At 45.9% G+C, this 26,681-nt stretch overlaps 1 protein-coding gene across 2 annotated transcripts; it reads left to right on the top strand.

The window, feature by feature from the left end:
• The first annotated feature begins 286 nt into the window (after positions 1 to 286).
• Positions 287 to 26,680, top strand: HYOU1 (hypoxia up-regulated 1). Of its 2 annotated transcripts, none has more exons than XM_073657027.1 (25): positions 287 to 437; positions 4,448 to 4,552; positions 10,498 to 10,591; positions 10,812 to 10,890; positions 11,081 to 11,235; positions 11,400 to 11,476; positions 15,280 to 15,461; positions 16,190 to 16,305; positions 17,670 to 17,856; positions 18,811 to 18,945; positions 19,039 to 19,121; positions 19,412 to 19,544; positions 19,969 to 20,153; positions 20,261 to 20,399; positions 20,637 to 20,697; positions 20,903 to 20,985; positions 21,174 to 21,314; positions 21,858 to 22,036; positions 22,292 to 22,379; positions 22,670 to 22,792; positions 23,749 to 23,882; positions 24,482 to 24,566; positions 24,836 to 25,082; positions 25,252 to 25,329; positions 26,510 to 26,680. In XM_073657027.1, the coding sequence occupies exons 2-25, from the start codon at positions 4,480 to 4,482 to the stop codon at positions 26,557 to 26,559; spliced, it is 2,907 nt and encodes a 968-aa protein (XP_073513128.1). In that variant the 5' UTR covers positions 287 to 437; positions 4,448 to 4,479; the 3' UTR covers positions 26,560 to 26,680. The 2 variants fall into 2 exon arrangements, with proteins under 2 accessions (XP_073513128.1, XP_073513129.1); XM_073657028.1 differs by having other exon boundaries at positions 25,252 to 25,373.
• The last annotated feature ends 1 nt before the right edge of the window (position 26,681 follows it).

The raw sequence follows: 26,681 nt of genomic DNA, 5'->3' as shown, positions 1-26,681 counted from the left end.
TCACTGCTGTTCACTATGGAGCCGCCATTGCCGCACGCAGCGCACATGTTCCTTATTGCAGCACTGGCTCAGCCTGTTTCGCCCACGTTGCATCAGCCCCGTCCGGCAGATGCAGACACCTTACGAGTCACCCGGCAGCGCCACTTTAAAAGCCCCACCCATGTGTCAGACACTTCGTGACGTCACGGCATCGTGGACAAATCAGCTACTTTGATGGAACGTGGACCAATGGGAATGTGGGGGCCGGACAATTGTCTAAAGCCTGATTGGCTGGATGTCCGCGCTTGGTTGACGCTGTGGCTGCCGGTAAATCCACCAATCAGCGTGCGCCGCGTTCAGGCCTGTGCGCGACACTGTGCGGGCTCTGCAGGGTGACTGGTGGATATACAGCCCGGAGCGCCACAGACCGGACACAGTGCGCCGAGCCGGGGACACAGGTGAGGGGAGCGGCGGGGACAGAGGCCGCTGCATGCGGGATGGCCTGCACTGATGATGAGGGATCTCAGTCCTGTACACTGCACTGATGATGAGGGATCTCAGTCCTGTACACTGCACTGATGATGAGGGATCTCAGTCCTGTACACTGCACTGATGATGAGGGATCTCAGTCCTGTACACTGCACTGACGATGAGGGATCTCAGTCCTGTGCACTGCACTGACGATGAGGGATCTCAGTCCTGTGCACTGCACTGACGATGAGGGATCTCAGTCCTGTACACTGCACTGACGATGAGGGATCTCAGTCCTGTACACTGCACTGACGATGAGGGATCTCAGTCCTGTACACTGCACTGACGATGAGGGATCTCAGTCCTGTACACTGCACTGATGATGAGGGATCTCAGTCCTGTACACTGCACTGATGATGAGGGATCTCAGTCCTGTACACTGCACTGATGATGAGGGATCTCAGTCCTGTACACTGCACTGACGATGAGGGATCTCAGTCCTGTACACTGCACTGACGATGAGGGATCTCAGTCCTGTGCACTGCACTGACGATGAGGGATCTCAGTCCTGTGCACTGCACTGATGATGAGGGATCTCAGTCCTGTACACTGCACTGATGATGAGGGATCTCAGTCCTGTACACTGCACTGACGATGAGGGATCTCAGTCCTGTGCACTGCACTGACGATGAGGGATCTCAGTCCTGTACACTGCACTGACGATGAGGGATCTCAGTCCTGTGCACTGCACTGACGATGAGGGATCTCAGTCCTGTGCACTGCACTGACGATGAGGGATCTCAGTCCTGTACACTGCACTGACGATGAGGGATCTCAGTCCTGTACACTGCACTGACGATGAGGGATCTCAGTCCTGTACACTGCACTGACGATGAGGGATCTCAGTCCTGTACACTGCACTGACGATGAGGGATCTCAGTCCTGTACACTGCACTGACGATGAGGGATCTCAGTCCTGTACACTGCACTGACGATGAGGGATCTCAGTCCTGTACACTGCACTGACGATGAGGGATCTCAGTCCTGTACACTGCACTGACGATGAGGGATCTCAGTCCTGTACGCTGCGCACTGACGATGAGGGATCTCAGTCCTGTACGCTGCGCACTGACGATGAGGGATCTCAGTCCTGTACGCTGCGCACTGACGATGAGGGATCTCAGTCCTGTACGCTGCGCACTGACGATGAGGGATCTCAGTCCTGTACGCTGCGCACTGACGATGAGGGATCTCAGTCCTGTACGCTGCGCACTGACGATGAGGGATCTCAGTCCTGTACGCTGCGCACTGACGATGAGGGATCTCAGTCCTGTACGCTGCGCACTGACGATGAGGGATCTCAGTCCTGTACGCTGCGCACTGACGATGAGGGATCTCAGTCCTGTACGCTGCGCACTGACGATGAGGGATCTCAGTCCTGTACGCTGCGCACTGACGATGAGGGATCTCAGTCCTGTACGCTGCGCACTGACGATGAGGGATCTCAGTCCTGTACGCTGCGCACTGACGATGAGGGATCTCAGTCCTGTACGCTGCGCACTGACGATGAGGGATCTCAGTCCTGTACGCTGCGCACTGACGATGAGGGATCTCAGTCCTGTACGCTGCGCACTGACGATGAGGGATCTCAGTCCTGTACGCTGCGCACTGACGATGAGGGATCTCAGTCCTGTACGCTGCGCACTGACGATGAGGGATCTCAGTCCTGTACGCTGCGCACTGACGATGAGGGATCTCAGTCCTGTACGCTGCGCACTGACGATGAGGGATCTCAGTCCTGTACGCTGCGCACTGACGATGAGGGATCTCAGTCCTGTACGCTGCGCACTGACGATGAGGGATCTCAGTCCTGTACGCTGCGCACTGACGATGAGGGATCTCAGTCCTGTACGCTGCGCACTGACGATGAGGGATCTCAGTCCTGTACGCTGCGCACTGACGATGAGGGATCTCAGTCCTGTACGCTGCGCACTGACGATGAGGGATCTCAGTCCTGTACGCTGCGCACTGACGATGAGGGATCTCAGTCCTGTACGCTGCGCACTGACGATGAGGGATCTCAGTCCTGTACGCTGCGCACTGACGATGAGGGATCTCAGTCCTGTACGCTGCGCACTGACGATGAGGGATCTCAGTCCTGTACGCTGCGCACTGACGATGAGGGATCTCAGTCCTGTACGCTGCGCACTGACGATGAGGGATCTCAGTCCTGTACGCTGCGCACTGACGATGAGGGATCTCAGTCCTGTACGCTGCGCACTGACGATGAGGGATCTCAGTCCTGTACGCTGCGCACTGACGATGAGGGATCTCAGTCCTGTACGCTGCGCACTGACGATGAGGGATCTCAGTCCTGTACGCTGCGCACTGACGATGAGGGATCTCAGTCCTGTACGCTGCGCACTGACGATGAGGGATCTCAGTCCTGTACGCTGCGCACTGACGATGAGGGATCTCAGTCCTGTACGCTGCGCACTGACGATGAGGGATCTCAGTCCTGTACGCTGCGCACTGACGATGAGGGATCTCAGTCCTGTACGCTGCGCACTGACGATGAGGGATCTCAGTCCTGTACGCTGCGCACTGACGATGAGGGATCTCAGTCCTGTACGCTGCGCACTGACGATGAGGGATCTCAGTCCTGTACGCTGCGCACTGACGATGAGGGATCTCAGTCCTGTACGCTGCGCACTGACGATGAGGGATCTCAGTCCTGTACGCTGCGCACTGACGATGAGGGATCTCAGTCCTGTACGCTGCGCACTGACGATGAGGGATCTCAGTCCTGTACGCTGCGCACTGACGATGAGGGATCTCAGTCCTGTACGCTGCGCACTGACGATGAGGGATCTCAGTCCTGTACGCTGCGCACTGACGATGAGGGATCTCAGTCCTGTACGCTGCGCACTGACGATGAGGGATCTCAGTCCTGTACGCTGCGCACTGACGATGAGGGATCTCAGTCCTGTACGCTGCGCACTGACGATGAGGGATCTCAGTCCTGTACGCTGCGCACTGACGATGAGGGATCTCAGTCCTGTACGCTGCGCACTGACGATGAGGGATCTCAGTCCTGTACGCTGCGCACTGACGATGAGGGATCTCAGTCCTGTACGCTGCGCACTGACGATGAGGGATCTCAGTCCTGTACGCTGCGCACTGACGATGAGGGATCTCAGTCCTGTACGCTGCGCACTGACGATGAGGGATCTCAGTCCTGTACGCTGCGCACTGACGATGAGGGATCTCAGTCCTGTACGCTGCGCACTGACGATGAGGGATCTCAGTCCTGTACGCTGCGCACTGACGATGAGGGATCTCAGTCCTGTACGCTGCGCACTGACGATGAGGGATCTCAGTCCTGTACGCTGCGCACTGACGATGAGGGATCTCAGTCCTGTACGCTGCGCACTGACGATGAGGGATCTCAGTCCTGTACGCTGCGCACTGACGATGAGGGATCTCAGTCCTGTACACTGCACTGATGACGAGGGATCTCAGTCCTGTACGCTGCACTGATGACGAGGGATCACCAGTCCTGTACGCTGCACTGATGATGATGGGTGACAGTCCTGTACGCCGCACTGATGATGAGGGATCTCATGTCCTGTACGCCGCACTGATGACGGGGGATCACCAGTCCTGTGCGCCGCACTGATGACGGGGGATCACCAGTCCTGTGCGCCGCACTGATGACGGGGGATCACCAGTCCTGTGCGCCACACTGATGACGGGGGATCACCAGTCCTGTGCGCCACACTGATGACGGGGGATCACCAGTCCTGTGCGCCGCACTGAGGATCAGGCCTCAGTCACTAGGTGAAGATTGAAGTGTTTTGTGCCACTTTACAATAAGGTGGCCATCTTTTCCCCTGGAGACTGTCAGCACGTTCTTGCTGGCCTCTTGGGCCTCTTCCAGTCTGTGGTCTCAGGGACTTTGGATTTTCCGCTCATGTATACCATTTACATTGTGCAGGTGTATATAATTTGTGGCGTGACCCCTGCAAGATGGACCCTCGGACGTGGACGCTGTGTGCCCTCCTCTCAGTTTTCCTGGTGGTCCTGCTCCCCTCCACAACAGGTAAGAGAGTGTGGCGCCCATGTTATTGCTGCAGGTAATATCTCTGATGCTTTACCCATGTGATGTCGTAAAGGCTGACCATCTCCCCCATCCGCTGCAGCCAGACTCCTCCAGGCTTCTGCAGTGTCCTTGTACCAAAGATTGTATCCTGTGCTGATTTTTTATTTTTTATTTTTTTGATTCCTTAAAAATGTTGCACCATTTGGATTTTTTTTACAGGCTCTTTTGTTTCCTTGCTCATCGCTAACAGCGGACTGAGTTAACTGAGGATCCATCAGTGAGCTCTTTCTGGCGGAGAGTTTATTGTGTTTTTTTCCTTTAATCTGCTTTTCTGAGCTTCTCTTAGCAGATTTAAAGACCTGAGGAATGTTAAAGGTGTTCAGCCCCGGCTGCATTTTTTTAAAACTGGAACGCCCCCTTCAGAGCCGCTAAGCTCACTGGTTTGTTGCCACACTGTCAACGTGACGTTGCAGTGTTAGCCACGGACTGCACGTTGATGACATCCGTGTTCTGTCAGGAATTTTCTCGGACCCATTAACATCTTAATTTTGATGCAGATCTAAAACAGACAATTCTCCGTGATTTTTTTTGCATACACATAGTGAACAGCTCCATAGATTATAATGGGAATGTGCTCTATCTTTGAAAACCCTTCATACGTGGGAAACTGACTTCTGGATAAGGCGTAAGACGTCCAGGATGCTCACTGACAAATTCTCAGTTAACTCATTCTGCAGCCTGCAATGCACATGGAAACAAAGAGCCTGTAATAGCCAAATTAAGCAAACTTTTTAATGGATCCCAACTACAAAAATAACTTTTAGCCCCAAATTCATGCATTTAAGTACAATAAAATATCTCTGAAGGTGACCATATCCTTTAACCCCTTAACGACCTTGGGTTTTTCTGTTTTTGCGTTTTCATTTTTTGCTCCCCTTCTTGCCAGAGCCATAGCTTTTTTTATTCTTTGGTCAATATGGCCGTGTGAGGGCTTATTTTTTGCGGGACGAGTTGTACTTTTAAACGCCATCACTGATTTTACCATATCGTGTACTGGAAAACAGGAAAAAAAAAATCCATGTGCGGTGAAATTGCAAAACAAATGCAATTCCACGGTTTGTGTTTTTTGTGTTTTTTTTTTTTTAACCACGTTTATTGAATGCTAAAACTGACCTGCTATTCTTATTCTGCAGGTCATTACGAGTTCATATACACCAAACATGTATAGGTTCTTTTTTATTTAAGTGGTGAAAAAAATCCAAAGTTTGCTAAAAAAAAGAAAATGGCGCCATTTTTCGGGGTCTGGGGCCGGGTGAGGGCTTATTTCTTGCGCGTCAAGCTGGCGTTTTTATTGATATCATTTTGGGGTAGATTCAATGTTTTGATTGCGCGTTATTGCATTTTATTTCAGTGTTGCGATGACCAAAAAAAACGTAATTCTGGCGTTTAGAATTTTTTTTATCGTTACGCCGTTTACAGATCAGACTAATTATTTTTTTATATTGATGGATCGGGCGATTCTGAACCCAGCGATACCAAATATGTGTATGTGGGATTTTTTTTTTTATTATTTATTTTGAATGGGGCGAAAGGGGGGTGATTTAAACTTTTATTTTATTTTTTTTAAATATTTTTAAAAATATTTTTTTCCACTTTCTGCATGCTTCAATAATATCCATAGGAGACTAGAAGCTGCAGTTATCTGATTGGCTCTGCTACATAGAGGTGATGAGCAGATCGCCTCTGTGTAGCAGAAATGCTCACTTACTATGAGTGCCGACCACTGGGTGGCGCTCATAGCAAGCGCGACATGACAACCACAAGGGTCTGCTGCAGACTCCGTGTTGTCATGCCCACCCATCTGTGACCCGTGATCATGTGACGGGGTCACCGATGGCGGGGCTAATGCCGCGCTTCCATGGCGGCGGTGTTAAATGCAGCTGTCAAAGATTGACAGCAGCATTTAACTGGTTAACAGCCACTGGTGGATCGCGTTTCCACCCGCTGCTGTTGCGGGCACATGTCAGCTGACATGTGCCCGGTTCAGCACGGGCTCGGTGCCAGAGCCCGTGCTGAATCGGGGGTGATGGCCTAGGGTGTACTAATACACCCTAGGACATTAAGGGGTTAAAGGAGACCTGTAGACAGGTAAAAAGTGCCCAGTTTTTGCTACTATATTATTCCTGCAGATCCCCTGACTACTGTTTTTTTCTTTTTTTCAATCCGCCGTATGGTTCCAGAGATGTGAGCCTTTTTTATTTTGCTGCTACTAAGGGGGTGTGGCTTACAGGATCATATGGGGTGTGGCTTAGTAGTTTTACATAATTACTACGAGCCACGCCCCCTTAGTAAAGATCATAACAGTAGCACTAAATAAAAAGGTCCTTATCTCTGGAGCCGTATGGCGGATTTAAATAATACAAAAAACAGAAAACTCAGGGGATCAGTGGAAATAAAAGAGCAAACTCTGAGCACTTCTGATCCGGTGACAAGTCTCCTTTAATTAGTCAAGAGTAAGGGGAAGTGAATGGGGAAGCTGGTAGATACATGTAGGAACTACTTTTATTACGGAGACTCACTTTGAGACTTTTAAGGTTATTTCAGAGTGTAATTTCCACACCCGATAGGTCCCGTGTACCCAAAGCTAAACCTGTGTGTGTCAGATTAGGAGTCGTGTAGTCCTGCTGGCTCCAGTAGCAGCAGGTGTCCTGGTTTGGCAGTTTTCCCGCCTCTGATCACACAGGATGTCCGTGTTGCTCCTGTATAATTTGCAATCAGTGTTTGCAAAGCTCATGGAAACAATGCAGTGTGGTTTCCTGTCCTCGTGCTGTTACTGGCACAGTGATCACTAGCCTTAGAGCGCAATCAGACGGCCGTATAACGCGGACCACGATCGCTTCCTAGTGCACGGACTGGCCGGCGGCTCTGCTGACCCGAGCGTGACAGCTGCATAGAACTACATGCTCGGGTGAGCAGAGTCGCCGGCCAGTCCATGCACTGCGATGGGATCGTTGTCCCTGTTCCACCCTTATTCTGAGACTCTTGCGGAGAGCTGAATGATTCTTTTGGCCCGGAGAAGTAGTTGTGTTAATGAAGGGTTTGTGCACTCGTGTTCTCAGCAGTAATGGCGCCGAATAAAACGTTTCTATTTTCTGCAATCGCAGATTATTCCTGTTATAAAGTACTAGTAGAACTTCCCGACTTCACACAAGTCTTTTTAGTTTACCTGTTTGCAAAAAATATTTCTCTTCCGAAGTGCCTGAATTTGGTACAGATTGATTCAGACATTTGGCTGTGCATAAAGAATCTGAATGAATGAACTATTCTCATTGAATACTTTGTTCTGTACAAAGCTGAATGTGCTGACAACAAAATCACACAAAAATCATCAATGGAAATCAAATTTATTAACCAATGGAGGCCTGGATTTGGAGTCACCCCCAAAATTAAAGTGGAAAAACACACTACAGGCTGATCCAACTTTGATGTAATGTCCTTAAATCAAGTCAAAATGAGGCTCAGTATTGTGTGTGGCCTCCACGTGCCTGTATGACCTCCCTACAACGCCTGGGCATGCTCCTGATGAGGTTGCGGATGGCCTCCTGTGGGATCTCCTCCCAGACCTGGACTAAAGCATCCGCCAACTCCTGGACAGTCTGTGGTGCAACGTGACGTTGGTGGATGGAGCGAGACATGATGTCCCAGATGTGCTCAATCAGATTCAGGTCTGGGGAACGGGCGGGCCAGTCCATAGCGTCAATGCCTTCATCTTGCAGGAACTGCTGACACACTCCAGCCACATGAGGTCTGGCATTGTCCTGCATTAGGAGGAACCCAGGGCCTACCGCACCAGCATATGGACTCACAAGGGGTCTGAGGATCTCATCTCGGTACCTAATGGCAGTCAGGCTACCTCTGGCGAGCACATGGAGGGCTGTGCGGCCCTCCAAAGAAATGCCACCCCACACCATTACTGACCTACTGCCAAACCGGTCATGCTGAAGGATGTTGCAGGCAGCAGATCGCTCTCCACGGCGTCGCCAGACTGTCACGTCTGTCACATGTGCTCAGTGTGAACCTGCTTTCATCTGTGAGGAGCACAGGGCGCCAGTGGCGACTTTGCCAATCCTGGTGTTCTGTGGCAAATGCCAAGCATCCTGCACGGTGCTGGGCTGTGAGCACAACCCCCATCTGTGGACGTCGGACCCTCATACCACCCTAATGGAGTCAGTTTCTAACCGTTTGTGCAGACACATGCACATTTGTGGCCTGCTGGAGGTCATTTTGCAGGGCTCTGGCAGTGCTCCTCCTGTTCCTCCTTGCACAAAGGCGGAGGTAGCGGTCCTGCTGCTGGGTTGGTTCCCTCCTACGGCCCCCTCCACGTCTCCGGGTGTACTGGCCTGTCTCCTGGTAGTGCCTCCAGCCTCTGGACACTACGCTGACAGACACAGCAAACCTTCTTGCCACAGCTTGCATTGATGTGCCATCCTGGATGAGCTGCACTACCTGAGCAACTTCTGTGGGTTGTAGAGTCCGTCTCATGCTACCACGAGTGTGAAAGCACAACCAACATTCAAAAGTGACCAAAACATCAGCCAGAAAGCATTGGTACTGAGATGTGGTCTGTGGTCCCCACCTGCAGAACCACTCCTTTATTGAAGGTGTCTTGATAATTCCCAATAATTTCCATCTATTGTCTATTCCATTTGCACAACAGCATGTGAAATTGATTGTCAATCAGTGTTGCTTCCTAAGTGGACAGTTAGATTTCACAGAAGTTTGATTTACTTGGAGTTATATTCTGTTTAAGTGTTCCCTTTTATTTTTTTGAGCAGTGTATATTATATATACACACATTGTAGTGCGGCGGTGTTCACACTGTGCGGTAATGGGGCAGTGACCCAAGGAAACTTCAACTTAAATGTCTTTTATTTGCAAAGCTCACAACTTAAATGCAAATGGTGTCCTCCGGATCGCAGCCGGTTGCTCCAGACAGTCCGTATAAACTGGGTGCCATGGGTGACAGCCGCAATGTCTTGCTCTGAGGTGCGTCAGTTGCTTTGTCTTCACATGACTGTGTTATGACTTTACACAGGCTTACAGTGCACAGAGCCTCCTGCTCTGAAGCTTGCAAACAAACCACTGACACCCCCAAACCTTTGCTGCAGATTTTAAAACCTTTTTTTATTTATTTATTTATTTATTCTTTTCTTGACACTTTTGGGTTGAGAGGATGAAGCTTTTATTCTATCCTCTCCCCCATAATTGAAAAGTTGCTTGAAGTTCTCATATTGAGCTAAAGTTTTTAGTGCAAAGTCTCAGGCTGAAAGTTGTATCATTGGGCAGCGAGACGGCGCATCTTGGTGTAGAGGGACCATCAGGCAGCGTATCTCATGTTGAGGGGCGGCGAGGCTGAGAACTATAGTAGCGCCATACAAAATACTACAATGTGGGAAAAAAACATCGGATCGTGAGGGAGACCTTCTCCTTAACTTGTCGGCTTCTCCCCAGCATGAAATCTCCTCTTACCCTGAACAATGGCTGTCTCTCCTCTGCATTACTCGTGGAGATGTGATACTTCAGCTTTTTTCATTGCCCTACAATAGATGCTCCCCCGGGGCTCGGAAATCCATCCGCGTGGTGACCCCCTGATCACTGCACCGGCTTCAATAAAGAAAGGTTTATCTCAACAGGACAACCCCTATTTAAAGAGAACTTGTCAGGCTTTTTAAGGCCACCAAACTGAGGACACTTCTGGATAGGATAGAAAAATATAAGTTCACTTATTGTGTCCTGATTGCAAATGTAAATCCTGTTACTGAGAAAATCCACTTTGAATAGTTATGTAAATGAGGCTGAAGGTGCACTGGGGGCGGGATGATTCTGGCTCCTTCTCACTATTCCTCTGGTGCAGATTTTTGACAACCTGATGTTCTTCTCTCCAGACTCTGTGGCCGTCATGTCTGTGGATCTGGGCTCTGAATGGATGAAAATTGCAATAGTAAAACCCGGAGTCCCTATGGAAATTGTATTAAACAAGTAAGTCCTGTCGGCCAGAAAGGAGGGAGCGTTTAATTTAGTAGGACGTGGGGGAGATCTTGCTTGTACGTTTTTTACATTTTTGGCGTTATGTGCTGCAGTTCTGAAAAAAAAAATGGGGTCTGTTAGACTGTGCTCTAATCAAGAGCTGCATTCATAGTTCTGCAAGCTTCACAGCAGACTTCCAATTTAATGTTTTTGTTAACCTTTTATTTCTCAGGGAGTCGAGGAGAAAGACGCCTTGTGCCGTAGCTTTAAAAGATAATGAGCGTCTCTTTGGGGACAGTGCTGTAGGGCTGGTAAGTGACTTGTATCCGTCAGGCGCAAGGAAAATTATTCTTAAAGGGATGAGTGAAAAATAAAACTAGTGATGTTTACTCGCACAGATGCCATTATTGCTCCTATCATGCATTTTTGGATGGGGTCGTCCTCTGAAGTACAGACTAGCAGGGACCGACTAAGTTTTGTTGTGTCCTTTATTCTCCGCAGGCAGCTAAGAATCCCAAGGTGACGTTCCGTTACTTCCAAGACTTGATCGGAAAGCGGGCAGAAAACCCCCAAGTTGAGAGTTTTAGAAGCCGGTTCCCTGAGTACAGTGTTGTCAGGGAGGCCGAGCGGGGCACGGTTCTTTTCAAGCTGTCGGAGTACGTACTTTTTTTTTTTTTCTTCTGATAATAGAAGTATAATGGTGGTATATTTATGGGAGACTATAACTCTCAGCATGCTCTGACAGCCGCAGGCTCTCTTGCCTGTGTGCACTCACTTGCTTGCAGTTCTTCTGATCCTTCTTTGTATTTTATGCTTTCAGAGAACTGTTGTATTCTCCTGAAGAACTTCTAGCCATGACGCTCAACTACACCAGAACTCTTGCAGAAGAATTTGCAGGTAAATTGTAAATAAATTACTATAATATTTTTTTCCTGGAGTAAGCCTGTGAGCGTCCCCACCCTCCTCCATACTCCAGTGTATTACATATAAAATTGGATCTATTGCAAGGTATTTTATTAATGACTTTAACTCTTTAAGGACATGGGCAATTTTAATTTTTGCACTTTCATTTTGTTTTCCTCCTCTTCTTTCAAAAACCATAACTTTTTTTTTTTTTTTATCCTTTGTCATAACCATACAAGGGCTTGCTTTATCTGGGATGAGTTGTAGATTTGAATGACCGCATTGGTTTTCTCACCATTCAAAGCAACTCTCATCGGTGTTTGGGTTTCATTCGTACGGCGTTCATTGCTTGGTAAAAATTACTGGGTCATTTTTTTTTTTTTTAAACAAAAGTCTGTCTAGTTTTTGTAATTGGGTTTCTTTAGAAATATTGCAATTACTGGCTGCAGAATGAGTTAACTGAGAATATATAGGCAAGACAAATTAATTAGTTTTTTACCCCAGTTATGATTTTTTTTTTCAATCACTACATTTTTTTAACCAATAATACATGCAAAGTATTTATTATTAATCATAATAATTTATTAATTTATATTTTATTTTTTTTGTATGTACAGTACAGACCAAAAGTTTGGACACACCTTCTCATTTAAAGATTTTTCTGTATTTTCATGACTTTGAAAATTGTACATTCACACTGAAGGCATCAAAGCTATGAATTAACACATGTGGAATTATATACTTAACAAAAAAGTGTGAAACAGCTGAAAATATGTCTTATATTCTAGGTTCTTCAAAGTAGCCACCTTTTGCTTTGATGACTGCTTTGCACACTCTTGGCATTCTCTTGATGAGCTTCAAGAGGTAGTCACCGGAAATGGTCTTCCAACAATCTTGAAGGAGTTCCCAGAGATGCTTAGCACTTGTTGGCCCTTTTGCCTTCACTCTGCGGTCCAGCTCACCCCAAACCATCTCGATTGGGTTCAGGTCTGGTGACTGTGGTCATCTGACGTAGCACCCCATAACTCTCCTTCTTGGTCAAATAGCCCTTACACAGCCTGGAGGTGTGTTTGGGGTCATTGTCCTGTTTAAAAATAAATGATGGTCCAACTAAACGCAAACCGGATGGAATAGCATGCCGCTGCAAGATGCTGTGGTAGCCATGCTGGTTCAGTATGCCTTCAATTTTGAATAAATCCCCAACAGTGTCACCAGCAAAGCACCCCCACACCATCACACCTCCTCCTCCATGCTTCACGGTGGGAACCAGGCATGTAGAGTTCATCCGTTCACCTTTTCTGCATCGCACAAAGACACGGTGGTTGGAACCAAAGATCTCAAATTTGGACTCATCAGACCAAAGCACAGATTTCCACTGGTCTAATGTCCATTCCTTGTGTTCTTTAGCCCAAACAAGTCTCTTCTGCTTGTTGCCTGTCCTTAGCAGTGGTTTCCTAGCAGCTATTTTACCATGAAGGCCTGCTGCACAAAGTCTCCTCTTAACAGTTGTTGAAGAGATGTGTCTGCTGCTAGAACTCTGTGTGGCATTGACCTGGTCTCTAATCTGAGCTGCTGTTAACCTGCGATTTCTGAGGCTGGTAACTCGGATAAACTTATCCTCAGAAGCAGAGGTGACTCTTGGTCATCCTTTCCTGGGGCGGTCCTCATGTGAGCCAGTTTCTTTGTAGCGCTTGATGGTTTTTGCAACTGCACTTGGGGACACTTTCAAAGTTTTCCCAATTTTTCGCACTGACTGACCTTCATTTCTTAAAGTAATGATGGCCACTCGTTTTTCTTTACTTAGCTGCTTTTTTCTTGCCATAATACAAATTATTCAGTAGGACTGTCAGCTGTATATCCACCAGACTTCTGCACAACACAACTGATGGTCCCAATCCCATTTATAAGGCAAGAAATCCCACTTATTAAACCTGACAGGGCACACCTGTGAAGTGAAAACCATTTCCGGTGACTACCTCTTGAAGCTCATCAAGAGAATGCCAAGAGTGTGCAAAGCAGTCATCAAAGCAAAAGGTGGCTACTTTGAAGAACCTAGAATATAAAACATATTTTCAGTTGTTTCACACTTTTTTGTTAAGTATATAATTCCACATGTGTTAATTCATAGTTTTGATGCCTTCAGTGTGAATGTACAATTTTCAAACTCATGAAAATACAGAAAAATCTTTTAAATTACAGACCAAAAGTTTGGACACACCTTCTCATTTATTTTTGGTTAGAAATAGTTATTTAGTTGCAGTCGGGTTTCTTTAAAATTTTTGCACCCCTTGCCTTCTATGGCCTCTGTGCTGCACTTTCTATTACTGGCTGCAGAATGAGTTAACTGAGCCTCCGTGAGTGAGCTCTTTCTGATAGTCCAAAGGGAGAGTTTCTCTCTCTTTTCATTGTTTTTCATTGCGTTTTTGTGATCTCCGCTGATCTATGAACACAGACCACATTAAATTTGAATGTGTATGGAAATAAAGAGCCTGTTCAAGTCAAATAGTGTACCTCTTCTTTTTTTTTTTTCTTTTCTTATGAAACCGAACTGCAAAAATGATGCACAAAAAAAAAAAAAAAAAAAAAAGTTCCCAGAAGTGGACAATTCCCCTCATACACATACAAAATAATCTTGCCGCCACCAGTCTAATGTTCCGTATATACTCAAGTATAAGCCGAGGTTCCTAATTTAAAAAAAAAACGGGAAAACTTATTGAACAGAGTATGATCCTACGGTGGGAAATTCAGCAGCTACTGGTAAATTACCCGTCCTGGTACGCATTGCTCCCTCATCCCCCAATCTTGGTATGCATGGCGCCCCTCATCCCCCAATCCTGGTATGCATGGCGCCCCTCATCCCCCAATGCTGGTATGCATGGCGCCCCTCATCCCCCAATGCTGGTATGCATGGCGCCCCTCATCCCCCAATGCTGGTATGCATGGCGCCCCTCATCCCCCAATGCTGGTATGCATGGCGCCCCTCATCCCCCAATGCTGGTATGCACGGCGCCCCTCATCCCCCAATGCTGGTATGCACGGCGCCCCTCATCCCCCAATGCTGGTATGCACGGCGCCCCTCATCCCCCAATGCTGGTATGCATGGCCTCCCATCACTGCACACATAAAAAAATAAACACTTATACTCACCTTCCTTCCTCACCTCTGCTCCAGCGCTGCGTCCTGCTGCCAGCAGCTCATGTCAGCACCTGAGCAGCACATGGCGTCACAGCCATATGCTCTCACACGCTGATGTGAGCTGCCGGCATATTCACTCCTCTCCACGCCGGGGCCGTGGAAAAGAGTGAATATGCATTCTCTTTAGTAGCAGGCACTGTCAGCAGGAGCTGCGGCTCAGCGCTCCTCTGTGCCCGCTACTAAAGAAAATGAATATTCATTCTTATCCACGCCCATGGGAGTGGAGAAGAGGGAATATTCATTACCCTTTAGCAGCGGGCACACGTGGTAGCTGCAGCATCAACTGCTGCGTGTGCCCCGCTTCTCTGTCGCTGCAAACCCCCCCTTCACTATCCACCAACGGAACTTCTATATACTTGGGTATATACCCGAGCATAAGCCAGGGGGGGGGGGGCTTTTTCAGCACAAAAAATGTGCTGAACAACTCGGCTTATACTCGAGTATATACAGTACTCCAATTGTGGCCGGACAGCCATGTGGCTGTTGGATCTAGAACTCTGTATTTATCTACTGTCTTTTCTTTTTAACCATCGCAAACTTGAAATATTTCTATTCGGCCCGCTTTCTGTTACTCTAACCATTTCTGTCTCGTTGATTTTTAGAGCAGCCCATTAAGGACGTGGTGATTACGGTACCTGTCTTCTTTAACCAGGCGGAGCGCAGAGCCGTGCTCCAAGCCGCCAAGCTAGCCGGCCTTAAGGTGCTTCAGCTCATCAATGATAACACTGCAGTGGCTCTGAACTATGGCGTTTTCCGAAGGAAAGATATTAACGCCACTGCACAGGTTTGTTTGCACATTTTATGCTTTCAGGGTACATTCCCGTGGAAATTGCACGCTGCAAATCTGCTGAAACCCACAGTAGCCACATTTCCTGAATTCTCACTCATGTGACTTTTTTCAGCTCAAAGGGTCAAAAGCCTAGAAACTTTGCAGCCTGCAGCAGTTTTTGTAGCTGTGGATTTCACTGCAGAAAGTTTGATCTGTTAAAGGCACACTTACACTTTATGTATCAACGATTTGCATAAAGACAATGTATTTTGGTCCAAAATTGGGTTGGTTCCCATCAGAGGAATGCGTTGCTGATTTTCTTTTTGAGAGATTTGGTTCTGACTTTGTAACTCTACAGCCCTCATGGAGGTGTGACTGCATATTCCAAGGGAACTTGTCACATTAAATATCCAGTCATGGCTGTCGTCATCATGTTATAGAGCAGGAGGATAACATGATGATGGCAGGTAAGAGTCAGCTCTTCCTGCTCTATAACATGATGATGGCAGCTAAGAGTCAGCTCTTCCTGCTCTATAACATGATGATGGCAGCTAAGAGTCAGCTCTTCCTGCTCTATAACATGATGATGGCAGCTAAGAGTCAGCTCTTCCTGCTCTATAACCAGGTTTCTTATAATGGTAATGATTTACTGAATGTGTTGGAGGATTACAATTAAATGTGAAGGTCTTACTGTTAGAAATTGTTTGAACCCCCTTTCATTGTACATCTGCCTTGTGTTACAGAGCATTATGTTTTATGATATGGGATCAAGGAGTACAGCATGCACTATCGTGACTTATCAGACTACAAAGACCAAGGAGTCAGGCATTCAGCCACAGCTTCAAATCCGGGGTGTTGGGTAAGAAATGAGTTATCCTTTAAAGAAATTGTGTTGGAAACTTGACAAACAAAATAAATTGGTACATGCTGTATGCCAAATTCTTCTTTAAGACATTTGTTAGGCCTTAACATTTTGGAAAGATCTAGAAAAAAGGGGCAAGGCTAAGAGGATGAGTTGAATGCAGTGGCAGGTCGCTCCTGAATCTTGACCTTCCATTCTAAGTTTACTATGCTGAAGACATGGAGAAAACAGAGCCCACGCTACGTCTGTGCCTTAGACGACAGTGGCTGAGCGCTGGGCTATGTCTGTGCCTTAGACCACAGAGGCTGAGCGCAGCACTACGTCTGTGCCTTAGACCACAGTGGTTGGTCCCTGCACTGACAAGAGTCTCCATGTTTGACATGGGCGTTAACTTGCTTCGGATGGAAAACTTCTTTATCACCTATTGAATGGATAGGTGGTAACTGTTAGATTGGTGTGGGTCTCCTCATTGGGACCCCAATTGATTTCCAGAATGGGGAATTTTGTTCTCTTCTGCCCGCAAGACCACAGACTGGAAGAATTGACTGGAGCGCCTCCATTCAACTCCTCTTGGCACTGAAGTCCTCCATGTCTTCAGTGCCATAGAGAATGTGGGACACCACTTTCTTGGCAGGGAAGGACGTGGGACACAAGTCGTCATTTTCAGATATTCCCCTGGTGTGACCCATATTGATCTACAGGCCCCCATACACGTTGGGCAGCTATCGGCAGAATGGCTTCCTCTCCTGACTCCTCCATACACAAGAACGCTTAGCTTGGCCAAGCACTCTTATGTTCTCTGAGAGTTGCGGCCAGACTCCTCTAGCGGTGAGCTTATCTTCCAGAGAACAAAAGGATCAACCACCATAAATCCAACTCTAGTTAGGAGGCCCCCATACACAATTGGAGTGTTGGCCGATCCTTCTGAAATTAGCTGGTTTGGCTGACTTTTATCAAACCAGAAATTCGTTCCAAGCAAGTTACCACCTATCGATTGCATATCCGACCATTAGGCCACCCGCTGATCCAAGGACAGGGGACTTGTGTGCAGCCAGGCGTCGAATGGAGTAGTTATATTTAACTCTTCCTGGCTGTAGCCTTGTGTCCAGAGGAGAATGGGGAACACGCGTTACCCCACATTCTGGTGATTGCTGGGGGTCCCAAAGGTGGGACTCACACAGATCTAACAATTATGACGTATCCAGCGGTTACATGATGATTTATGTAGATTAGATTATCCCTGTAATGTATTCCCTATCTTTTTGGGGATAACATTTCTCTAAACCACTAGGTACTTGCACTGTTTGGTTTTCACTTTCAACAAAGTAGATTTTTCTTTTTTTTACCCAAATTACTTATAGGTTTGACCGATCTCTTGGTGGCATTGAGATAGATGTGAGGCTTCGAGCTCACTTAGCCAAGCTTTTCAATGAACAAAAGAAATCCAAGAAGGATGTTCGAGAGAATCCCCGGGCGATGGCCAAGCTCTTAAAAGAGGCTAATCGCGTGAAGACCATCCTAAGTGCCAACAATGATCACATGGCACAGGTACCATAGTGTAAACTTTGCAAAACAACCATATATTAGACGGTGAATTAACAGAATCCAAACCCTGGTCAAATGGCCATGTCAGCAATCTGAGGTCTTTGGATGAGAACCACTTCTTATATGACGGCATCTGCAGCTCTCCTTTTGATTAAACATCCTGGTGTGATGTCACACCATAACGATGACGTCACGCCTGTCACGGGTGTATCAAGTGTGACAGACAATCGCTGTGGATCCGGCTGTAGAAGGCCACTGCGCTTGGCATTGCAGATGCCTTCGTGATTCCCTCATCTCTGTAGTATAGGTATATCCTTCTTCCTTTAGGACCCAGCAGCGACCTCCACCTTCTGCTAATTGACACACCCTTGCTTGGTAGATAAAAACTCTGTGTCTCCAGAGAGTGGAGTGATAGCCGGTGATAGTTCTATGTTCCTCTGTAAATGTCTGGAGTGCTAGTAGTTGGCTAGTTTCTTCTTTGACTTCCATTGGAGGACAGTTGGTGTTCTCTCTGGTGTCTTCTCAAGCTAAGTGTATCCTCTTTGTTTGTTATCTTGATGTATTTAGTTTTGTAGTGGGGCCTGACTAGTGCTCACCCTGTCCTCTCCCTATCTAGGGCCAAGCTCTAGGGACATTCAGGGATTAGGTTCCTGCTCGGCGATGGGTGAGGAACCTGTATAGGGACAATAGGGTAGTCAGGGTGATATTAGATCTGCCTAGGGGTTTCCACTCCCCCTTTCCCTGTTTGTTGGGCCCCCTTCCCACTCTTCCCGTCGTTGTACACTTCCTTCCCTCACCTTGCGTGACAAAGCCAGGCCGGCTACTCAAAAGAAAAGCTGCAGATACTGTGAGGTAGGAGGCTGTCACAAATGACTGACATGACCGAAAGACCAGGTCCTGGGAATCGATTCGGACCACCTCTCATATTCACGCGTCAAATGTTTTTTTGGTGCACAGATCGAGGGTCTTATGGATGATATTGATTTTAAAGCCAAAGTAACGCGTCAAGATTTAGAGGAGCTGTGTGCAGATATCTTCGAAAGGGTTTCTTCTCCGGTGCAGAAAGCTTTGAGTAGTGCCGAGATGAACATGGTGAGGATAACGCATGAGCAATGTATTTCACATTCGTAATTTTGTATACGTATATTTTTTTTCCAGTGTTTGAGTCTGTTTTTGTGTTGATAGGATGAAATTGATCAGGTCATCATAGTGGGTGGTAGCACTCGTATTCCCAAAGTTCAAGAGCTGCTCCTTAAAGCCGTGGGCAAGTGAGTATGTCGCATCGAAATTGCCATTTTGATGACCTCTAAGTTGGTTATTTTTCCTTTTCTACAATGAAGGCCACCAGCTGGTGCCTGAGAATGAGGGTTTCAGAAACACTAGGTGATGGTGTCATTCAACACTGCAAAAATTAAGCTCTCATATGGCAATGTCAAGTTAGTTTCTAAAAGGGAGGGGAATAACAAAATTCCAAAAAATGAAAATTGGCCACTGGGGATAAAACTTAAAACCTATCCAATCATATTAATTGTCAATATAAATAACAATTTTGTCACAGGGAAGAGCTTGGGAAGAACATAAATGCGGATGAAGCTGCTGCTATGGGAGCCGTTTATCAGGCAGCCGCTCTGAGTAAAGCCTTTAAAGTGAAGCCGTTTGTAGTCCGAGACGCTGCTATTTTTCCAATACAGGTAAGACTTATAACTTTGATGGGTTACAGTGTGAGGAAATGTCTTTCAAAAGCTTATTCTTGCTGAGTCTTCACGAGTGCACGGCTCCTATGTCCCAGCTTCTTACTTGCTGGTGGCGGTGCACTCCCTCCTGCTGCTTCAGAGTAGCGCAGGGGCACTTAAGCTGTCCAGGTTGGCTGGCTTCAGAGCAGCGCTGGCAAACTTTATTGCACAGATCTTGACACTGCTGCACTCTTTGCTTAGGAATCTGGCCACCTCTGTTACACAGCAGCGGTGGCCAGTAACCTAGACAATGGGCTGTAAACTATAGAATTAAAAACTCCTCCATTCTTAAGACCAGGGAGGATTTTTAATAAAAGGCAAATTGCAAAGATTACCAATTTATGATGATGAGAAAACTCTTTTAAGTGATTTCTTCTATCAGGTGGAGTTTACTCGAGAAGTGGAGGAAGAAGATGTTAAAAGCTTGAAGCACAATAAGAGGATTCTCTTCCAGAGGCTGGCGCCCTACCCCCAGCGCAAAGTGATCACCTTTAATCGATACACCGATGATTTTGAATTTAACATTAATTACGGAGACCTGAGCTTCCTGGACGCCGAGGATCTGAAGTAAGACCTTGGATATGGAAATTCCTAATTGTTACTTGCATTTGCATTGCAAGAGCGCCATAGAAATGTCAGTCGTGATGAACGTGCCACTTTTTTTTAAATTGCAGAATTTTTGGATCACTGAACCTGACTACTGTTAAACTCAGTGGAGTTGGGGAAAGTTTTCAGAAGAAGGCCGACTATGAGTCAAAAGGTATCAAGGCTCACTTCAATATGGACGAAAGTGGAATACTCAGCCTGGACAGGGTAAGGCCAACGAAGGGAGAAACCTTTAAGAATGAGAGGTCTTTTCATGCACACATAGCGGATGTTTTTGGAAAATCTGCTGTGTAATGCAGAACAAGCGAAGTAGATGAGATATGAAGTCTCTTCTAGTCGTAGTGCGAATGTTTCCTCGCGGTCTTTGAATTCCATTTGTTCTGTGGATTTTCGTTATGGATTATAGATAAAATTAATTTTTGAATTTTTCTCCAATCTGTTTAGGTGGAAGCTGTGTTTGAGACGCTGGTAGAAGAGAAGCCAGAGCAGGAATCTACATTAACGAGTAAGTGACACTTCGCCTGCATGAACCAGATCATATTTCTCAGATTAATAAGACAAAATATGATGAGAAAGAAAAGGGTGGTCCAGGTGTAGGGGAAAATAATACTGGCTACAGAATGTCTGTTTGTTTGGGGTATTTTTTCATGGTCTTGTACATTTATATTCTTTTTTCATGTGCTGTGTATCTTTTACTTCTGCCTCTTCAGAACTAGGAAATACTATATCAAGTTTGTTCGGAGGAGGAAGTTCCACTACGGAGAGTAAGGAAAATGCCACAGAGAGTGTCCAGGTAAGACTTTATCACCCAAACATCATATTCAGATCTACTTATGTGGCATCTTATAAAACGACCAGCATATATCTGTATTTCTGGGCTGATTCCCATGAATGTCATTCTACGCTGTGTCTCTTTACTAAAGTTTATGAAGTTTGGCCTCGGACCATCCTGTTTCAAATTTTTTTAAATGTATTTTACAGGAAGAAGAAGAGGTGCCAACTGAGGCCACTAAAGAAGAAGATCAAGAGTCAACAACACAAGCGAGCAACCAAAAGGATTCAGACGCTAAAGCAGAGGACCAAAAATCAGAAGAGAAAAAGGAGAATGAAAAAGAGAACAAGGTGACCCACAAAATGCACTTAAATGGTTCATCCATGACTTTGATATTGAAAGCCTATATCAGATTGATGGGCGTCCGAAACCTGGCACCCTCATTGATCAGATTTCAGGGGGTCCGAAACCTGGTACCCCCATTGAGCAGATTTGAGGGGGTCCGAAACCTGGCACCCCCCAATGATCAGCTCTTTGCAGGTCCTATGGCGGTTGGATGTTCAGAGCCTGAAGATCACGGCGCTGTACATTGTGTGCAGCTCGGCTCCTATTCACGTCAAGAGGAGCTGAGTTGTAGTACCAGAGAATGGCCACTACACGTCGCTGTGGTGTCCGGGCATTTTACACTCTGTAACTTCAGTGGCTGCCAGACCAGATGACGACTGACTGTAGGAAGTGTTGCATGTCAGACCCCCACAAATCTCCTCTAAAGAATAGGCCATCACTTTCCAAAGTCCTGGACAACCCCCTTAATACTCGTTTACGGAGTTGATTTCCAAAACGATCAGCTGCTGGATTGTTACTAAAAGTCTATGGTCTATTGACTCTGGTAGGACACTAAGGAGAAAGAAGAAACGGCAAAAGATGCAGAATCTGCAAAGCCACCCGAAGAAGAGGCTAAAAAACCCGCTGCTCCCAAGAAGCAGAAACTTGTCGATGAGATCGGAGCCGATCAGACCATTAATGATATACCAGATCTTAATGAAGAAGACATGAAGAAATCGGTTAAAAAGTGAGTATATTATTAAGAAAAGATCTGAAGAGAGTGAAGTGCAGGGTTACTCTGTTATCTTCATACCCTCAGCCCCTTAGAATGGACACGTGATCGTTTACAGAGAACCGAAAACCCCTTTAAATGTTTCCATGATTTGTCCCTAAGTTGGTAAATTGGAAAGAAGTCTTAACTACCTGTCCTCTTAGAGTAATACTTGGGATGTAACATCCTCTGAATGTGACTATGAAGAGTAATCTGTCTCCTTGCCTCTAGGTTGCAGGAACTCACTGAACGAGACTTGGCGAAACACGAACGAGAAAAAGCTGCAAATAGCTTAGAAGCTTTTATTTTTGAGACGCAGGTATGAAACCTTTATTTACATGCGAGTGGGATTTAAAGGGGTTGTCTGAGCGTATATTATTGAAGACCTGTCCTTAGGATCGGTCATCAATGCCAGATTGGAGGAACCCCAACTGATCAGCTGTGTTTAGCTCTGTACTATTCTCAGGTACTGGGAGCTGTTCTGCAGCCCCTGGCAGAGCCTGCGACACATTGAACGGAGCTGCCTCTTCAGCCCCGTTCGTTTCTTACATTGTGAATATATGTTAATTTATGATCTTCCTATAATATGGTGTCCTCTTATTGCCTTAGGATAAACTAGATCAAAGTGAGTTCCGTAAAGTGTCTACAAAGGAGCAAAGGGAGGAGATCTCCAGCAAGCTTAGCCAAGCCTCAGCCTGGCTAGAAGATGAGGGATATACAGCAACTACTAAGGTACTTGATTAAAAACGGGGTGAAATGGAATATTCTGGTTGTGTCTTATTATTCTAAACATTTGAATCATTTTTTTGCAAGGGTTTCCTTAAAAAAAATAATGCTAGACCATTTTTGTTTTCTACAGCCTCTTTTCATCACAGTACATAGAATGAGTGAAGAGTGAAATTCCCCAGTAAGTGGCAGAATCTGTGACCCCCCCCCTACTTATTTAGGATCACTTAAATTAACTTTTAAATGGTCAATAAATCTTATTAGATATAAAAGATACAAATCTTCAGAAGAGCTCACTAGATTCACTGGTATCTCATTTTCCTGTCTGCTATGTACTGTGATACATAAAGGATGTAGAAGCCAAATGCTAAAGGAAACCCTTCTGTGAAAAAATGCTTTTTAGCCAAACAATATATGTGTTTAATTAAAAAATATCTTGCATAGCTTTTTTTTTTTTTTTTTCCCTTTAAGACCTGGAACTTCTAATATAATTTGAACCTCTTTATAGAGCATAAAGGGCATTCATGATTTGAATGTAGTTAGTCATTAGAAGAGGAAATTCCACACATCCATCTGTAGATAGTGTAAAAAAGTTATTTTGTTGTAGATCCATTAAAAAATGACAAAACACATACAAGGGGATATAAAAAAAAAAAACTGACGCGTTTCGAGTGGTTAACCGCTCTTAATCATAGCATAGTAGTTAGTCATATTAAAAGGGAATTTGCCCATTACACCCATCGAGTTGAAGCGAGCAGGTACAAGTCGCTCCAAAGCTACTCTGCACATTTTCTCAGTGTTCCCGACTCTTTTTAAAACTTAAAGTGCTGCAGTTTTTCAGATTCTGACGAGGACCTACTGTCACTGGTTCCTGCTGTCCACGGACCCAATATGACAGGTTCAGGTTAAGGTGGAATTTTCTTATGCAAATTATTTTCATCCATCGATCACATTTATTGCAGGAGTTGAAGGACAAGCTAAGTGAGCTGAAGAAGGCATGCAAGTCATTATTTTTCAAGGTTGAAGAGCGGAGAAAGTGGCCAGACAAACTGGCGACTCTGGATAGTTTGCTCAATCATTCTTCTATTTTTCTGAAGTAAGTGAACTGTATAGAAGTATATTTTACCAGTGGGTACTGAGAGCACTCACTATAATTTATTGGGGGCTTCATACTGCTGAAAAGGGCACTTGTCTGTGCTGATTGGCCAAGGAGCTTGGGCATACTGTAACCCCTCTACCAAAAAATCAGGGTCACATGTAGAGATGAGAGCATCAACTTTGTACAAACTATATATTAGGGTCTCACCCTCCCGTCCATTCGCCCTGCTCTCCACTGTGTACACAGGACCCCCCCATACTCTATACATTAGGGTCTCACCATCCCATTCATCCCACCAGCCCTTCACTGGGTAGACAGGACCCCATACTCTATATATTGGGATGTCACCGTCCCGTCCATCCCACCCCTGCCCTTCACCAAAAATTCAGATTTGCCAGGATCCCAATTTTTTTTTTGCTATGACTATTTGCACAAATTCCAGCAAAATGGCAGCAACAAAGTGGTTGAGAGTATGATTTTTTTATTTTTATTTAAATCTCTGCCGAATTTACACCCTCTGTAGTCACATTCCCACGGTGCGAAATCTCTTCTGATGTCTTATCTAATTTTTACATTTTTTTCCCCTTTCTCTTTAGGAGTGCTAGAATGCTCATGGATGAAGACCCCATATTCACAGACGTGGAGCTAAATACACTGGAAAAGCTGATTAATGACACCTGGGTAAGAAAAGAGAGATTTTCAGGGAATCCATGAAAGTTTGACTATAAATGGCATGAAATGACAAAATAACCGTTACTTCCCCCTGCCATTCTAGCACCACGACTCTGTTGCTCCCACCCGTCTCTTAAAAGGGCTGCCTGAATGAATCTATTGGTAACTTGCTGATCGCTGAAAGTTCCGCTGCTGCGAACACTGCTCTGAAATTTAGAGCAGAAGTTAGATGGTTGATAGCAGTTTGTATTGAATTTATTAACCTTTTTTCTACATAGATATGGAAAAATGAAACACTAGCAGAGCAAGCCAAATTACCAGCCACCGAAAAACCAGTCTTGTTGTCTAAAGATATTGAGCAAAAATTAGCGGCATTGGACAGGGAAATCCAGTACCTGCTAAACAAAGCAAAGTTTTCCAAACCTAAGCCTAAGCCCAAGCCGAAGAATAACACCACAAAATCGGATAATGGAGAAAACAATACAACAGAGACTGGCGAGAAAATTATAAAAGAAGGCACGGAAGGTAAGCGACTATAAAAACATTCTTTTTGCATTCTGTTAGGACTCTTTCTTTATTTCTTTCCACCTTTAGGCTCTGTTCATGTTGGTGCCATGGCTAATATAATGGATCTCATTAACTGCCTCTGACTTCTAGTGAATGTATAGACTTATATTTTATTTCTTTTACGCAGAGCCGCCCAGTGAACCTGAACCTGCAGCGGAGCCTCCAGCCGAAGAGAAGGTCCTAGAACTGGCCGGTTCTGAAGCAGGTAATCCGGGGCATGCACAAGAATTTTAATGCTCTGGTCACATTGTAAGTTTGTGAGTATGTAAGTTATGTATCAATGAATTTGCAGTGTATTGAGCAGGAGTAATGCAAGTAGACTCTTCCATAAGGAACAGGTGTTGTTTCAGGGGCTTGTACTGATTGTTTGTTTTATGGCATAACACGAATCTAAAAAACCTGAGACATTTGGAAAAGACGGTGAACTCTGGTGTAACAAGTCCGTTCATGAAATTGTTCCCCCATCACCTGTGAGTGATATTATTGAGAGGTGGAAGCAACCGCAGCAACTCGGCCACAAAGTGGAGACCCTGTATCATTACAGAGTGGGGGGCCGAGTGCTGAGGAGCAGAGGGCAAGAAAGTCACCACTGCTCTTCTGACCCCATAACTGCATAGTCCAGACCTCCTCTGGTATCAGTACAAACACTGCGCCCCCGCCAGGAGCTCCATGGCCGAGCGGCTGCATGCAGCCGTACATCACCAAGCACAATGCCGAGCGTCAGATGGAGTGGTGTAAAGCCGCCACCACTGGACTCTGGAGGAGACGTGTTTTGTGCAGTGACTGATCGCACTTCTCTATCTGCGTCTGATGGAGGAGTCTGGGTTTGGTGATTCCAGGAGGACGTTACCCCCTGACTGCATTGTGCCGCTGTACAGATGGTGGAGGAGGATAATGCTATGGGCTGTTATCAGGGGTCGGCATTGGGCCATTAGTTCCAGTGAAGGGAAATCTTAATTCTTCAGCACAAGACATTGTGGACAATTGTAGCTTCAGCTTTGTGGGAACAATTTGGGGATCTTCTGGATGAAGAGACAAAAATTTCCACAGACTTCCACAATCTTGTAGAAATCCTTCCCAGAAGAGTGGGAAATGTTATATCTGCAGAGGAGCGACGCCATATTAATGTCTATGCTGACATGCTGCAGATGTCTAATCCGCAGCACTGGTCAATATACGCTGTGGATATTCTCTGCCCCGTATGCATTAGTTGTCCAAAAATTCTTATGCACAAAACTGGTACCATAAAATGCAGTGAATGTTCTCTAAGGACTCCAGAAAACTGCATTGCCCTCTATTATGTGTCACATTGTTCCATTCATCCGTGGTCATTCCATTCTAATTGTTTTTCTTTCTCCATTTTCTTTGGTTCTTCGTTGTTCTAGAATCGACGACGCAGAAATCCCCAGAAGAGAACGAGAAGACTGAGTTATAACTCTGTGACATCCTCCATCTACGTTGGCACTCATATTTATTGACATTACTTTTTTTGTAATGGACCCTGAACGGATTCAGACAAACTGAACTTTTATTTTTGGTTACTTTTTTTTTTTTTTT

The sequence above is a fragment of the Phyllobates terribilis genome, unplaced genomic scaffold (assembly GCF_046119375.1).
Source record: "Phyllobates terribilis strain yellow unplaced genomic scaffold, ASM4611937v1 Scaffold_12__6_contigs__length_324123572, whole genome shotgun sequence".
Lineage (NCBI taxonomy): Eukaryota > Metazoa > Chordata > Amphibia > Anura > Dendrobatidae > Phyllobates > Phyllobates terribilis.
This window is presented reverse-complemented; position numbering and strand designations above follow the sequence as displayed.

Bases quoted from the DNA above. Each gene is read 5' to 3' on its own strand.
- HYOU1 (XM_073657027.1), top strand. From the start codon at position 4,480: ATGGACCCTCGGACGTGGACGCTGTGTGCCCTCCTCTCAGTTTTCCTG. The intron at 22,380-22,669 runs GTATGAAACCTT...TTATTGCCTTAG, and splicing joins CTTTTATTTTTGAGACGCAG to GATAAACTAGATCAAAGTGA. The intron at 24,567-24,835 runs GTAAGAAAAGAG...TTTTCTACATAG, and splicing joins AGCTGATTAATGACACCTGG to ATATGGAAAAATGAAACACT.